We start from the raw sequence: 17,304 nt of genomic DNA on the forward strand, positions 1-17,304 counted from the left end.
AAATTGTATTTTTTTAAAAAAGGCTTAAGAGGGTTTTTTTCACAATCTAGTTTTTCCCCACATTCAATATAATCAATCCAGAGGAATACAGTCAAATTTGGCTTAACCTGCAACACAGAAAGTACGGTTTTATCTTGACCGATCAAAAAAAAAAAAGCTAGGTTACTGGACTCTGGAGCCATTCTTAGGAAATACAGATATTTATATTCTTAGAAATACAGATGAAATACAGATATTTGCGGTATTTGAAATTTCCAGGCTAAAAACATGGTTCTACACATCATAGAGAAGTGGACTGTTAACCTTGTTGGAAGTCTGCAGATCCAGAGGGTGCTTTTAGTTGGTTAATAGCTTTAAGACAAGGACTACATGAGAACTTTAATGTAAAATTAAAAAGAAAACAAAGCACTGATTTTGTTAACATATATTTAGTAAACAAAGGAGTGACAGTACAGTTCATCTATCTTTTCATCATATACACAGACTGTAAAGGAGAAAAAAAACGTATTCATAAGAAGCGATTAATGTGCACTAACTACTATCAGTCCAGCATGAATTTCTCAGTAAAGTGCTTTATTTTCCCATATTTGTTTTGTGTTGTTGTGTCAGTGTCTCTGCAGGCTCGGCACCCTGTACATCCTGGGCTCAGTTTGCCGAGCAAAACCAGGCAGGTATCCAGAAGGCCCGTGGTTGCCACGGTCGTGGGTCCTTGAGCCTGAGTCTCTGCTGGACGGCATCTGGCTTCCTCTGCCGCCAACAGGAGGAGGGTTCTGACCGCTGACGTGGATATCTGTATCATCTGCAATCAAAATAAGAGGAATCTATGATTTCAGGTGTGGGGACAAAACAATGACACTGCTAACCGCCATCAACACAGAGTATAATCCAGTGGGGAAAATAACATTTGACAGTTCACACTGTAAACCTTTACTGCTAATATTACGAAGACTAATACTGCTTCTGTGTTCCAGATTAATCTCTATTCTTGAAAAAAAAAATCTCATTAGCTAATTCAGCAAAAGTTGTCATGCTATGTAAAATCTAAATAAAAACAGACTGCAATGATTTGCAAGCTCACTCAACTTTACAAATCATATTTTATTCACAATAGAAGAAAGAAAATATATCATATGTTTAAACTGAGAAGATGTACAATTTTAAGAAAAATACTGACTTATTTTGAATTTATGATAGGAAAATATCTCAGAAGGTTAACATGCAATAGGTCAGTAACATTGATTGGGTTCTTTCTAAGAGTGTCTTGGAGAGGTAGAGTTTCTCAGAAGCAAAGATAAGCAGAGGCTCATCCATCTGCAAAAAACTTGTGTTTCCAAATTTGTCGCATGAAACTGCAAGCACTTTTCATGTGTATCTTTTACTGTTTAGAAGCAACGTCAACCTCTATTATGTATGCAACAGAAAATAGGATAAATGTAGATATATCTATATGTTATATATACTATATAAATAGAGTTATAGTTTGTATTCACATCTACTGACATTATTTTTATCATTATTTTAATATAACACAAGGTTCAGTTAGCTTTGCACAAAAAAATAGAAACCTCCTCCAAAGAGCTGCTTTTCACTTTCTTGGTTTGACTATATTTCAGAGCCAGTACTTTTTTACTTTTACTTGAATAAATTAGTTGAATTAGTACTTCAGTTTTTCTGGAGTATTTTTAACAGTAGTATTTGTACTTCTACTTAAGCACAGAATGTCTGTACTTTTGCCAACACTCCTGAGCACCTACAAATGGACATTAAAGCACATGCAAAGAAGACATGCTGTCTTCTCTGGGTCAACACTCATTCAAAACCAACTGAGCCAAAGTGGAAAACAGCATTATGCTTAGATGAATTGAAATTTCAAACTCTTTTTGGAAAACATGGATGCTATAGCCTCTGCAAAGGCAAGTTTAGACCTTTGAGGGTTCTCCAGCACCCCCAAATTTAGAGCACTGGAAATTCAGAGCACCCCTAAAAGTAACTAAAATAATAATTGTGACGACAGCATATCTTAGTACTCTTCATTCATCCTCATTATCTTCAGATGTTATATTTTCCTAAGTTTTCTATTGACAGAAGTACAGGATAGAATGAAAACAGGTTTAATATCCAGTGTTGTTGATGTCATGATGTTACAGCGCGCTCCTACAGAGGTGTTGATGCTTCAGCAGTGTGGCTTGTCATCAATACACTAAATAAGTCTTAATATTGGTATAAACTGATGTGGATCAGTTTATGTCTTTCATTCACATTTAACTTTTCGGTGACGGCACAAAGACTGAGAGAAGAGGATAGAGAGGGCTGATGACAGCAAAGAGAGAGAGAGAGAGAGCAAAAAGAGGCAGGTCAAAGAGAACATGTGGTCAAATTTATCAAAAATGATAAAGGCGCAACTTCTGTTTTACCCATAGTCAATAATGATAATTTCACAGCTGTGTGTTGTACTGTTGTCCATTGTGGATCCCTTACTTGCTCTTATAATAATTATTATGAGATTATATTTTTGGTATTTTCTAGTTAAGTGTAGAGGGTGGAAAGAGCGAGAGACAAGACAGAGATTCTAAAAAGAGTATATTGGTATGAATGGCAGCATTTTACAGGATTAACTCCACTCTAAACATGGCAGGATGACTCCCACTACATTGATGTGATGGAATACAAATATGTTATCCACTCGTGAAATTGGGGTACATGTTGCTCTGTGCTGAGGTTGCATAACAAAGGGAGTATTTATATGAATTCAAAAACTTTAATATAAAACAACTATTACAGTTTGCTTCATGTACAAGTCTATGGAGTGGCAGGGTGATTTTCCAGTGTCTATACTGAATAATGCTACTTTAAGTGCTTGATGATTTGGTGGACTGCCTCTATGTAATTAGAGACTGACATAATGTTGTGCATGTTTTTCATCTTACTTCTTAAACTCCTTTAATAACTGAGCCTTTGCCGCAGGTTTGATCACTTTAAGGCTCCATTTTAAAATGGGTGGATTAGACTGAAATCTCTGATTATTCACTCTGAATTATTCTGAAACACTACAATAGATCATCCAACTAATTGGGTAACTTGGGGTTGAAAAGGTGAAAAGGGTTGTAAACAGCATAAAAGAAGAGGGGACGTGCCCCTGCCCCAAGGTTTTTGAGATGTGTTGCTGTCATCAAATTCAAAATAAGCTGATATTTTTCTCAAATGGTAAAAAGTAAATAAATACATTTTTTTTTAAATCCAGTATTTGATATTAATATAACACTGATGGTGCTGTTAATATTTCTCTTTCATTTTACAGCATCCCAACTTTTACTTTTATGTTTGTTAATTTCACAACAAAGTCAAATTTCCTAAAACAATAAGATGAATCTTGAAGTTGTGAATTATCTTAAATCATCTTAAATCTTCAGGTTTACCTTCTTTATTAATATTTGAAATCAAAAGACTCACCTTCTTGATCCTGTACTGAAGCATTGTTGTTCCTTTGTTGCTCTTGTGCAGTCTTTCTGGCCTCCTCCAAATCCATTTGAGCTTTCAGTGCTGCTCGTTTGTTCTTCCTCTTGTTCTCCTCATTTTGCTTAAAAAAAATCACCAAGAGACAAAAACAAAACAAAAACAAAAGATACCCACACGTGTTATTTTTCAGATCACTCAGAGCAAGCACGTACATTTACCCAGCATCTCTTCTGCAGATTTGTTATTGGTGGAACCTGTAGTGGGTTTTTGGATAGATCTGAACTGTCAGGCTTTGCTGCTCTCTGCTGGAGAGATAACACTAATACAATTGCGTGACAGCAGTCATGCATCACAGTGGCCTCGGGCGGTCTCTTTGTGAACTTCAGTGCTGTTTGAAAGCATACCAACTGCTAAAATTAACTATGAAAACAAACCTAGAGAACATCCAACTTACATACATGAAATTTCTTGGGATATTTTTTACTCTCAAAACTCGTCACTTGATTCTGAATGCTATTCAGGTGCAATTTCTGGTCAGAGAAACCACAAAACAGCTACAGCAGTACGTGCTACATTAGAGGAAAAGCAAAACTGAAATTACCATTTGTAGCTTTTTCTTCAGCTCCACATTTGCTTCTCTGTAGCTTTTGGATGTAGATTGCAAGTAATAAATGGCCAGTCTGAAAGATAAAATAACACATGATTACCACCAAAGTTCTTACCACTTTAACACTGAAAGAAAATGATGACAGCATTGTGAAATATACTTATTTATGGATTTACATAGTCTGCTGTTAACTCACACCATAAGAAGTATGAAGGGTAGCACCAATCCAGGGTTAGAGGCATAGCTGAAAACTTTGCTAAACCATGGAGGAAAGTCAGACTCCAGAGTCTCGTGGATCACATCAAACATGCGGTTCTTACCACTGTCAAAAAGATGGTAGTGGTTATAAAAACCCAAGTCATTTTTATTTTAAAGCTAGATACCCTGAACTAGTGTCATTACCTGAAAGGTCCACAGTCAAATGAAGGGGGAATGGAGACAATGGTGTAGATGGCAGGCAGTGTGGACAGAAAGAGGATGACCAGCAACATGGCCATGTAGAAGTTGTTGGAACCAGAGGCTTTGAAGACCCTTTCTTGTGGCACATTACAGCACATAACAGCCCAGCACTGCAGGTACATGGAGACATGGAGCCGGATGACGTTTAAGGCAGGCAGACAGGGCGCATAGAAGGAACCCATCCTGAAAGCAAAGATTAGAAAAAGCAGGACAGATGCTGAGCTAGTAAGAGGCTTTTATCAATATGAAAACCATGATGAACCTAGCTGAAAGTAAAACACCATCCTGAAATAAGAATCTTCTGAGTGAAACAATTGCTGCTTTCCTACCATATCATTCCTTGATTGAAGATCAGGCCCAAAACGTTCCCACTGACGTCAAACTCAGAGTAGGATGGCTTTTACAAATGAGAAATTAAAGGCAACTATTACTTTTGCCACACTTTTTTTTTCTCCAAAGAGTGACATTTTTAAATTCGAGTAACAAATAAGTGATAGAAAAGATGACTCACAAAGCCAGCCTCTAGGTCCCAACACCAGCAGTAGTTGAGAAAACGAACAAGAACTGCTCTCAGGAAATCACCAATCAGCAGTGTGATGTAAGTTGTCATTGTGTCAGATATGATCAAGCGAACAAACTCCTACAAATTAAGAAATCATTTAGCATTAATTTCTTGTCAACATCAAAATTAACATCATCACCCACTCTGAAAACAACAGTTTTATTTCAACATAAAAGCCCCTGAACATTTGTAATGTTTATCGCTTTTAACAATAAGATCAGAGTATGTTTCCTTAGTTAATGCAACAGAAATCCATTAATACAAAGTTAACTAAAGTACAAACTGCAACTACAATGTTTACTTTGATTTTCAACTAAAGCATTATAATAATGGGGGAAATAATTATTTGAATTTGTAAGTTAGTTCATTTCAGCTCAGAAGTATTAATTTATTTGCATGTCATTGAGTGAAATAATGATTTGACCTCCAAACAAAACATGGCTAAATACTTCATGGCCTCGTCCAGTGGCCCCTCATTGCAGTTAAATTATTTTACCCACTATATTCATGTGATTGTTTCATATTGTCATTAATTTTATCATTTCCTTATTTATTGGTATCCACAGCCTAATGCCATAACAACAATTACATCACTTAGTTACATAATAGTACAGACGCACACATGCACACTGACCTGGCCTACCATTGTCTCCCAGCAAGGCCCTCTGGGCACATCAGCAGGGTGGATTGTGACGGGTGGAGCAGTACTGTTTTCTAAAACGGTGCCATTGTAAAGACTGGCCTCCCACATGGTTATATTAAACTTCACTACCTTTTCCTCTTTCCTCTGAGACAAACACTTTGGATTAATCATCCTATAAAATTACAATCTCATAAATCGATACACAATGACTTCTCACTTTAAGGTTGATCTCATCCATGAGTGCAATAATGAAGGTGTAGAGATTTCCCAAGAAGAGGGCAAAGATGCGACCGAGCTGCCACTGCAGGGCAACCCGCGGGTGGTAGTTCTCCAGGGTGCTGATTACATCAAACAGCATCGGACAGAACATCCCCAGTAATGACATGACCATGTTCACCTGAGAAATACATCAGAAAACTAATGTAATTACTCTGAGGACAACTTGGGAGTGCATGGGTTTTTTATTTAGTGTGTAACTTTGTATAACGCCTTACAAAAATGACATTTGATGCAACTGAATAGCTGGTGGCTGTGATCGCTGTAAATCTGGGCAGAATATTACCATTGACATGAACGGTGTGCACTCCTGTGAAAACTAAGTACATGCCATGATTGCAGAGTTGTAGCTCATAGGCAGGTCTTTAGCTTTCAGTATTTATTCAGTATTTATTTTCAGTATTTATTTATTTATTGTCATTGTCAAGAACAATGAAATTGCGTTTGGGGCTTCCATACAACCCAAAAAAAAAGAAGAAAATAATAAATACCCCTTAAAACCCAAGTGTACATATTTAACCCAGTGTGACTCCAATGCAATAAGACAATCCTTAGCAATAATGTTCGTAGAAATTCAGACAAAGACCTGAGAAACATGACAAAATACAACAATGCAACCCATTCAATATTATTGTACTGTGAGATATGATATCAGATATGATAGTTATCTATTTAAGAAAGAGGGGGGGGGGGGGGGCAGGAGGGGGAAGAGAATAAAGATATGATGCACCAATGCAGACCAGTTCATTGCTATTAAGAAGTTGGATATGGTTATTGTCCGTGAGAGGGGGGCAGAGAGTTCAGGAGCCTCACAGCCTGTGGATACAGGCTGTTGGCCAGTCTGGATGTTCTGGCCTGTATAGACCTGTACCTTCTCCCTGAGGGCAGCAGATGGAAAAGGTGGCGCGCAGGGTGATGTTGGTCCCGCAGGATACTGTGCACCCTCCTCAGACAGCGAGTGGGGAAGATATTACTGATCTCTGGCAGACTTGTTCCAATAATTCTGCCAGCTTCTTTCACCACCCGCTGGAGTGCTTGCTGATCGGCCTTGGTGCAGCTGGGGAACCACACTAGAAATCCATACGTCAGAACGCTGCTGATGGCACAGTTGTAGAAGTTCAACATCAGAGATCTGGGAATGTGTGCGCTCCGCAGTCTCCTCAGGTAGTAGAGGCGCTGTTGGGCCTTCCGTACAACTGAGGTGATATGGTTGCCCCAGGACAGGTCCTCGGTCACAGTTACCCCCAAGAATTTAAAACTGCTCACCCTCTCCACCGCCTCACTGCCAATGAAGAGAGGCAGATGGTTGTTATGACCCCTCTTCCGGAAATCTACAATGATCTCCTTGGTCTTTTTGGTGTTTAAGACCAAGTTATTGTCGTGGCACCATGACTCTAGTTGTTGCACCTCTGTCCTATAGTTTGTCTCATCATTGTTGGATATAAGTCCGAGCACCGTAGTGTCATCTGCAAACTTAACAATGAGATTGGACGCGCAGGAGGAGATTTTCAGACAGATGTCCTTTGATGAACATTTGACTCTAGAATACTTTAGTATGCATTTATTCAGTTCAATATCTGCAAGGTCCTAGTTCCTGTGGCTGTGAAATAACCCTAAATCATCAGCCCTCCACTACCATGCTTAATAGTTGGTATGAGGCAGTTTTGCTGATATTCTGTGTTTGGTTTTTACTGTGTTTTTCACAAACATGGTGCTAATGGCGAAACATCTCCACTTTGGTCTTGTCAGTTCAGAGGACATTGGTCCAGATGTCTTGTGGTTTTTTCAGGTGAAATTTACAAACGTAAACTGTGTTGCTGTCTTCAACATGGTCTACATAAAGTCTTGTGAAAACTTTATTTTTCACATGACTCAAAATGTCAGTTTAAAATTTCTTCCTCAGTGTAATTCACAGAGCAAACTGAGAATATTTTAACAACTCACCTCAAACAGCTTTATGTAGAACACGTGGTATGTGCTACAGCTAACGAACTTCAACATTTAGATCTGGGTCTAGGTGAGTTTGCTCAGGTATGGAACTTGTTACTTATCTGCTTCATCATCAGCCAATATTTAAGAAACATCTCCAACATCCAGTCAGATTACGCGTTTCTCCTGACTGCTAAGCAGGCTTCTTTATGCTCTCCTGTAAACTTTAAAGTCTAACGCCTTTATTTCGATGCTTTCCAGTGTCCCCCAGTTCCCATAGAGAAGTTCACTTCTCAGATTTACTTACCCGTCACAGTCAAACTGGTCCATTCCTCCAGAAATACTCACAGCACTCTCACCTGCTCTCACCTTGTGTAAAGAATCTTATCTGGACTCACCCACCACACCCCCTCTCCAAATGACCTGATCACTTTCCCAAAATGCTCCTTAGTGACTATGTTAAACTATAAAACTCCTTTCTTTGGGTTTGGATTGCACTTTTTATTGTCACTATTTTGGCCTTGGACAAGAACTGCAGGACAAATTCTAAATATTATTTAATTAAACCTCAGCAAGTTTTGCTTGCAGCCAAAATTATTCATAAACTTCCTTTTGTAAATGTTATTTCTCATTAATTCCCCCTCTCTCTTTCTCTCATGTCTACCTCATTCCTTTCCCACCACGTGTGATTCTCCAGTCCATCTAAGGCAAATTTCTGAGAACGCCGCACTACAAAGTAGATGAGGTATCCACTTCCTGCTAAGCAGCACAAGACCAGGAAGTTGGCCAGCACACGCAAGAATCGAGTCAGATGGATGTTGTCATCCTTGTGGCTCTCTTGCTCCTCTAAGATTGCCTCCTATAGTGGTAGAAGAAGTGGTAGAGTGTAATGTACTGTATGATACTTGGCTTGCATTAATCAGCATACTGGAAAGCAGACAGTGAGCTGCACTAACCTTGAAGCTGGTGGTGATGGAAGCAAACTTATTGTCTGCTGTTTCAGCATTTCCTATCAGGTAGTCCCAGCTGGTGAACATTTTCCAGCTGAAATTGAAGCTGTTATCATCGCCGACCCCTGATTCATTTGCATTACGTGCCATCCTTTAATTTAAAAGTAAGTACATGATTCACTAAAACACTGTGGATAGAATAGATTTGTCTTTTGTATATAGACATAGCAAACATACGTTCTGATGACCACCATGTAGCTATAGGCCACTGTACAGACACCAACCAGGAAGTAAGACAGAGGCATGCGAAACTTGAGCCAGCCCACCGTACGTTGATTGTTGTAGTAGCCATAGAAGAGGACTGAGTACTGTGCGTAACCCTGTGGATACAATACTTTAATTGGGGGTGACTATTTATTACTACATCAGAGGAGAAATTGCCAACAAAGACAAATAAAATAATACCCACTGACCCCAAAGTCCCAAAGAACAGCAAAGTCCATCGCACTGGCCTCCTCAGCTCTGGGGACAGTCTTTCTTGGCATGCTCCCATAAGGTCGCCCCATTAATGCCTGTAAGCAAAATGCACAGAGAAGGATTACATCGTTTTTGGGGGGAAATGCAAAAGACATAATTCAGGTGCGGTGCATGAAAAAAAAGACAGCATACCTCCGGTACCATAACCAGGCCAAAGGTCAGACCAAACAAGATCATATTGATGCCATACATCCACCTCAGAAAGATAAAGTATGAGGCAACTGAGGAGCCAAAATGACCTGCAGAGCAGAGTACAAAATAACATATGAACAAATGAATATGTGCATCTGCTATAAAACCACAATGTAAGCTATCCTGCTTCTCACAGAAAAGATAAGGCCTTGGAAATTAGAAATGATATATGCGACTATTGAGCAGCCCTTTGTATTTAAAAAATAAAAGCACACCTACTTTCAATCTCCTTTATTTTCATCTCCCATGGGATGCATGCAGTTTTGAAGTTTTCAAAGTCCCGTTGGAATTTCATCCATTTCTAATGATATGAATAATTTTTTTAATGAATCGTGTATTTGTTTATGTTATTTAATGATTACATAAAGAAGTAAAAGTAAGTCCTCACCTTGGTCATCAGGACTTTGTATGCATAGAGCTTCCTGCCTTTTCCCTTTCCCAAGGCACCTTCATATTTTTCCACAAACTCCTGAGACTCCCTGAAATAAAAAAGCAAATATTAGAGTTCAAAATACTTCTGGTATTTTGAATTACAGCAGAACAAATCAGAATGATTTATCCATATGAAGTACCTTAAAGTGACAAGTTTCTTTTTCATTGGCCAGGGTTTTCCCCTTAGACTTTGGATCAGTTTCTTCCTCTCATCCACTGCCTCCTTCAGCTTCTCCAGCTCCTCTGGAGAGAGACACTCCGGCCTCACCACATCCGTGTCATTGTCCTCTTCTTCATCATCATCCTCTTCGCTTGTCTCTGGCTCTGAACTGAAGCATTAATGTCTTTTAGGGCCCTTTTTTTGTCTAACTGACAGAGTTTTCCATAGATAAGGTGAAATTATAAGATGATACACTACCTTGTTTCAGCCTTCTTGTGCTTTTTTTTTTTTTTTATGTCCCGGGCTTTTTCCTTTACCAGCTGTTTACCTCCATCTTCTTTCTTCTCTCCCTTTTTGGTACTTCCCTGTTTCTTTTTTCCCTTATCAACATTTTCATCAACTTCTCGCACTTCCTCCTTCTCCATTCTGCGTGTTTTTTCATTTCTGATATCCTTTCTTGCTTTTGTTCCCTTGCCACCTGTCAGTTGAGCTTCTTCCTCTTCGTTGTTCTCTCTTCTGCTTGTTTCTTGTTTACTCTTAGCTCTTTTTCGCTTGCTTCTTTCTCTTTTCTCAGATACGGCCTGTAAATCCTCTTCCCCTTCTCCCGCTCTTGTTCCTCCTTTTCTTCTCTCATTTCTCCTCTTCTTTTTCTGCCTGTCACCATCTCTTCTTTTTGTTCTGTGTGTTTTACTCTCATGTTCCTCTTGCAAGGACAAATCTGCATCTTGTTCACCTGCAGTTGACATTTAAACATTACTTTTTGTTAACTTCTTACTATTTATACTCACATAACACTGTCAATCTGTCAGTACTGTTGCTTTCTTTTCACTGCGATGCTCACAGAAAGTTATCTTTTGATACTGTGAAGTTGGCTCGTGCTAAATTAAATAGTTTCCTTTCCTCTCTCATGCTATCACATGTTTTAAGGCATGATAGTACTGTGATGACTGAGGAAAATCAAAAGAACTTCAAATGATTTTCAAAGTGTGTTGGTGGCAACAGTAGTGGAGCATCTGTGTGAAGAAACGAAACACGAGCATGGAATTATTTTTCTGCCAAAAGTCAAACATAAATAAAGTCTAATAAAGTTTTTTTGTTTTGTTTTGTTTTTTCTAGTAATTTTGCTTATTTAAAGTATTTTTAATAAACAAGCTGAAGACTAACCTTCATCTGCATAAGTACCTGCAAAATCCAGTCCAGTGTGAACAATGGGAGACAGATATTTTATCAATGAAAATTAATTAAAGAATTGAGTATACCTTGTTTTTTTCATCTTAGCCATAATAACTGCATTTGCCTCATAATCGTTTTATCTTATGCTTCATTTTTAAATTCGATAATCTGTGGTATCATGTCTTTTAAAAATTATGTTCTCACACAAACTAAACTTTGTTTTAATCATCAGGGCAAGTTTGATATGAGCACACTACAAATAGATGAGTGTTCATCACATTGGAACCCATTAAGTCTTTGCAATTTTCATGACCTTGAGGCTCCCCTCTATTTTCTGTTACCAGAGTCCCAGCTTAATACAGTCAGTGGCTACTTCATTAGTTACACTTGTTCAGCTGTCTTTTAAAATCAATATTTAATCAGCAAATCATATGGCACCAACTCAATGCATTTAGACGCATAGACGAGGTCAAGATGACCTGCTGAAGCTTAAACTGAGCATCAGAATGGGGAAGAAAGCTGCTCTAAGTGACTTTGAATGTGTCATCGTCATTGGTGCCAGATGGTCTGAGTGTTTCAGAGATGCTTTAGTGTTTACAGAGAATGGTTTGAAAATGTCCAGTGAGCAGCAGTTCTCAAGGCTTTTTCTCTGGGTGATTTCTGCTGTGATGTTTGGATTGTAGAGTCAAAATTTCTGATTCCAGTAGGATAAGTTTCCATAAAATGTCCATTGAGTATATATGAATTTAAAAATTAAGACTGTAGTTTAGTTGTATGGGAGCATATTTGTAGCAAAGAATGTGCCTTTTAAAGTGATGCCTTTAATTTAAGGGTCCACAGAAAAGACAAACTTAGGTCTTAGACAACTTTTTTAAGTTACTCAGCATGAGTGATGATCATAATTAGATTACTGGAAAGTTTAAGATCTCCTGGTTAAAAACTGACAAATGTGTGTCATTATTGATCATGTTAAGTCCTAATTGATACAGTATAATGATGTTTTAAAGTGCAGATTTAGTATAAAGTACATATTGCAAACACAGAAACTACAAAAATAATAAGAAAGGAAAGATTTGCTGAAAGCAAGACATGTAGGCTTCCTGCTATTTCACAGACCAGATGTTGTTTTAAGAGCTTTTTTAGGTTTGCAGCGAGATGAGTAGTATTAATTCTTTCTCTTTCTGAATATTGTATTCCATGATATAAAACATTTTTAACATTATCGTGCTGTGTTTTTCCTGCAACTTTACATTTGTTATTTTTAAGATAAATACATCTGACTTCTCTACAACATAACTAAACCTTTTAGATAACCTCTTTATAAATCCAGCCCTTCTGTTTTTGTTTTTTTTTTCACATCTCCAATACCACAGTGAACCCTTTCACTGGTGGAGCTTAACCTACCTCATTATGCACCTCGAACTATTGTGCACTAAAGGGGGATGAAGAGGAAAACAAAGAGGACCACTGACAGACTGAACAGATATTTATGTAGTCGGCCTTTTGATGTGTGTCCTTAGTGTAACCGGAGTGGCCATCACATGGGTCATTATGGCTGGGTGCAGCAGAAGGGCACAAAAGAGGCAAACAATGGCTTAATGAAGGGAGACGGGATGACTAAGCCCACAAGGATGGGGGAGACAGCCAAGGGCAAGAGGCCAGCTCCCAAATATGCAGCAAAGTGAACAGGAGGCAAGAACTGGGTGATTAAACATCTTTGTGCTGGGCAATAGCTGGCGTTTTAATGATTTTATTAATTAGAGGCAGACATCAAGTAACTGTACTTCATCTTACTGAACATTAACCTCAATAAATTAGGATGCTTTGTCAGAAAAATACACTCAAATCAGTTATCATAGCTACAACTACCACAAAGACCAAAAGCTCTTCCTCTATTTAACTAATGAGTATTTACCAATATCAACATTTTCCCTAATAAACATGTTGATATTTGTGTAGAAATTAGATTTTTTTTCCAGTAAAGGCCTGTAAATCTAATCGACTTGTATCATCCCAGCCACAAAGAATTAATGTGTTGCCGTCATAAAAACTCTGAAGAATATGTAAAAGCATGCTAATGGGCTTACTGTCATTCTCAGAGGTGATCAGACTGTCCCGAGGCATCTTCCTCTCATGGTCCTGGAAGAATTTCTCCACCATCCAGAGGTCATGTAAGCTAGAAAAAGAGTAAAGCTACAGTGTTTCAGTGGTCTTACGCTGGTCTCCCTCCTTTTACATCTTCTGCATCTCAGGTGAGGATGCAACTTATCCAAATGTGTGTGGGGGTGGGGGTGAGTGTTTAGGGCTGGTACATGATGAGTAATTCGCATGAGAAGTTTACTTTTTCCTCGCCACCCACTGACCCGAAACAGGGACATTGATAGCCTGGAAACCCTAGAGCCACACAATTTCACTAGCAATCAATTATTCAAAACAGTTATGACTTTCTTTATGTGGCTGTGTGTGAATGTTTATGAGCGAGTGTGTACTTGTAACTATGCAGGTGGAAAGACCAAAGCAGAGGGGGTTAATTGAGCAGCCAGCCAAAGTGAAGGTCAGTACTGTTTGACATATGGCTTTGTGTAATTTCATTGTGATTGAGTTGCTGGGGTTCAGTGAGAAATGGAAAAGTGACGTTTAAAAAGTTGCATTCACCTTACAATACCTGAAATACCTAAAAATACTACCAATACCAATATCTATCAGTGTCCTGAAAGCATTCAATCCATCCATCCATTTTCTACCACTTACCTGTGTTTATGTCGTGGAGGCAGCTTCAGCAGAGAAGCCCAGACTTGCCTCACCCCAGCCACCTTTTTCACCTCATCTGGGAGGACGATGAGTCATTCTCAAGCCAGCTGAGAGATAAAATTTCTCAAGTGAGTCCGAGGGCTGCCCCAGGACATCTTCCCAGTACGACAAAAAACCTTGCCCAGGAGGTATCCTAGCCAGATGCCTGAACCACCTACTCTCTACTCCAAGTCCCTGTCAGATAACTGAGCTCCTAATTCTATCTCTAAAGAAGAACCAAGCCACCTATTGAAGGAAACTAATTTCAACCACTTTTAGCAGCACTTTGAAGTGCATGTCTCTCTTTTCACGCTCCACTCTCCCCTCACTCATGGACAATACCCAGACATACTCAATTGGTGATTTCAATTTCTGTCACTGTAGACTGGATGGGCAAACTTCAAAGCACCTTTAAATATCCTCAAGACGATAAAGACCTGGTCCAGTGTTCCTCATCCAGGGCGCAAACCGAATTGCTCCTCCTGAGTCTCCCCTGCAGTACCTTGGGTACCTTGGTATCGACTTCCTTGGAAAAAATGATGAGTGTGAGCCCCCTATATTTGGGGGTCCCACTCTGGTCCCCCAGGGCAACAATCACCCCATTCTCCCAATCCAGAATCACCACCTCAGTTCATCAGGCAATGTTGCAGAGACGTGAGTCTTGTCTTGCAAGTCTTGTTCCTTTGTCTTACTGAATTCCTCATGCACCTGAATTTTCACCCCAGCTACGACTAAAGGTGCACTCCACTGGTGGTGCCAGTACCTGTCAGCTGCCCCTGGGGTTCAATAAGCCCAATAAGCCTGACAGCTCCCTTCACCTCCGATGTCCGCAGTCTGGTTGTGGGATTACCGCCACTACCTAAACCAACTCCAGAGTGGAACAGAATTCAGCCCCTCTACAGGAAACTGGTTCCAGAGCCCAAGCTTTACACTGAGGTGAGGACAGTTATATTTAGCCACTATTTCTCAACCTCATGCACCAGCTCCGGATCCTTGCCCACCCGAGAAGTAAACTGGACCCTTGATTCAAGGAGGGTAAAGGGTTCCGATTTTCTTTATTTACATACCCAGCAGTTCAATGAAACTGTTTTCCCACACACTTTCTTCAACATATATCCCCGTCATTTCTGAATAAATAGTAATATGTGCCACGTAGTATGTGTTTGAAATAAATAAATTTGGATTTAATTGTGTTTTGATGCAAACTGTTGAAGAACATACTGTAAAAGTGGTCTTGTCTGACTCCAGTATGTCTGGTTTTGAGCCTAATTCAGAGCCATTAAGTCTGTTTTGAGTCTGCTCTGTGGCTACACAAAAGTATGAATGTTTTTAAAACTTACATTTGAGCTTAAATATCCTTTTTTTTGTTGGTTGGTTAGTTAGACCTTAGTTTCTTCTTTGGATTTAGAGAGAAGGTGAAAATATTTACATTTTAGAAAGTGGCTCATACACAACAAACCATGTGATCATTAAATCAGATGTAGAAAGAGTTTTTTTTCAGTTAAAGAAATCACATTAATATATAATAACAACAGAATAAATAATGGATATTAGACTCAGACGATTAAAAGAATTGGATGAACTTATAGCTCATAAAAATGTAACTCTTAGATACGGAGAGATGAAATCAAGGTTAAAGAACCTGTAGAGGGTGGTGTTGCTCTACACTGAGTCCAAAGTGGATTCCAAACAACAGGAAGAGACAGGATGACACATCAACCTTCTTAAAGTTATGTTTTATAGTCACGTGACTTGTTTTCTGCATGACTGTCTGTAACCTTGTGCAGGAAAGCCCAGAGTTTCAGAGACATGACACCATGTTTGTGTGCATGTGTACAAGAAAAAAATGGGAAGGGTATCGGCTTTCTAAAGCTAAAGTGAGATGCAGCTATGAGAGTGTCAGTGAAGTGGCAAGATGAGGAAGGTTGACAAGGCTACTAGAGCAGAGAGTGACATTTTTAAAAAAAAAAAAAAAAAAAAAGCAAAATTTGTATTCTGCTGCTTTGTAGCCAGAGGTTTTTGCCACACAAGGCTCCAAACAAATGAACCGACAGTCTAAACCTGTGTTACATGAGACCTCTTGGATGATGTGGCCAAAAGCTTGGCAGCAGAATTTGGACAAAGCATTGCCAAGGCAGAGGACAGGGTATTGCAAATTTGGAGTAAAACTTGTCTAAAACAGGCCTCTATTGTAAATGAGACATTGAGTCTCAATGGAATTGCCTGTATAAGAATAGGTTAAACAATACAATAAAAACAAAGTTATCTCACCTGAGTGTGAATATAGCAATATCCCTTTCCTGGCAATCTTAAAGACATAAAGACCTGGATGGCCGCTAACTTTCTGCTTCTTAATTCAGATAAAACTGAGGTTATTGTACTCGGCCCTGAAAAGCCTAGAAATATGGTATCTAACCAGATTCTTACTCTGGATGGCATTACCTTGGCCTCCAGTAACACTGTGAGGAACCTTGGAGTCATTTTTGACCAGGACATGTCCTTCAATGCACATATTAAACAAATATGTAAGACTGCGTTCTTCCATTTGTGCAACATCTCTAAAATTAGAAATATCATGTCTCAGAGTGACGCTGAAAAACTAGTTCATGCATTTATTACTTCCAGGCTGGACTAATGTAATTCATTATTATCAGGATGTCCAAAAACTCACTGAAAAGCCTTCAGCTAATCCAAAATGCTGCAGCAAGAGTACTGACAGGGACTAGAAAGAGAGAGCAGATTTCTCCTGTTTTGGCTTCCCTTCATTGGCTTCCTGTTAAATCCAGAATTGAATTCAAAATCCTGCTCCTCACATACAAGGTCTTAAATAATCAGGCCCCATCTTATCTCAATGACCTTGTAGTACCATATCACCCTATTAGAGCACTTCGCTCAGACCTACCATTTATCAGTTCAAACATCCAACGACATGAATGCTTTAAAAGCATCAACATCAGCTCTTCTCTGACAGCATGGTGGGAGTTTCTAAAATTGACGGCGTCTTCATTAATCCCATGCAAACGTACACCTATCTGGAACAACCCTGACATATTACAAAACAATAATATGATAAACTTTTCAGATTGGAGTGGTAAAGGAATCAAATATTTAGAACATATACTAGAAGGAACAGAATTT

General features: G+C 39.0%; 1 protein-coding gene across 1 annotated transcript; it reads right to left on the minus strand.

Moving 5' to 3' along the window:
- Positions 1-605: 605 nt before the first annotated feature.
- LOC146656728 (transmembrane channel-like protein 1) lies at positions 606-13,618 on the minus strand. The gene is made up of 21 exons (XM_085426831.1): positions 13,464-13,618; positions 11,386-11,409; positions 10,462-10,936; positions 10,184-10,372; positions 10,000-10,090; positions 9,831-9,912; positions 9,552-9,658; positions 9,356-9,454; positions 9,120-9,262; positions 8,889-9,033; positions 8,597-8,791; positions 5,945-6,124; positions 5,719-5,871; positions 5,034-5,162; positions 4,852-4,919; positions 4,466-4,705; positions 4,260-4,385; positions 4,058-4,136; positions 3,451-3,577; positions 3,358-3,387; positions 606-799 (listed from the first exon to the last, which is right to left on the minus strand). Exons 1-21 carry the CDS (start codon positions 13,534-13,536, stop codon positions 606-608), a joined length of 2,949 nt encoding a protein of 982 aa, XP_085282957.1. The 5' UTR covers positions 13,537-13,618.
- Positions 13,619-17,304: the final 3,686 nt, after the last annotated feature.

The sequence above is a fragment of the Rhamphochromis longiceps genome, linkage group LG12 (genome assembly GCF_057381845.1).
Source record: "Rhamphochromis longiceps isolate RC_006_pf linkage group LG12, R_longiceps_female_GT1.1, whole genome shotgun sequence".
Taxonomy (NCBI): Eukaryota; Metazoa; Chordata; class Actinopteri; order Cichliformes; family Cichlidae; genus Rhamphochromis; species Rhamphochromis longiceps.

Coding starts and splice junctions, on each gene's coding strand:
- LOC146656728 (XM_085426831.1), bottom strand. CDS start 13,536: ATGGTGGAGAAATTCTTCCAGGACCATGAGAGGAAGATGCCTCGGGAC. Junction 6,125..8,596: donor CGTGGTGGGAAAGGAATGAG/GTAGACATGAGA, acceptor TGTATTTCTCAG/GTGAACATGGTCATGTCATT. Junction 3,388..3,450: donor TTCAGTACAGGATCAAGAAG/GTGAGTCTTTTG, acceptor AGATGATTTAAG/ATAATTCACAACTTCAAGAT.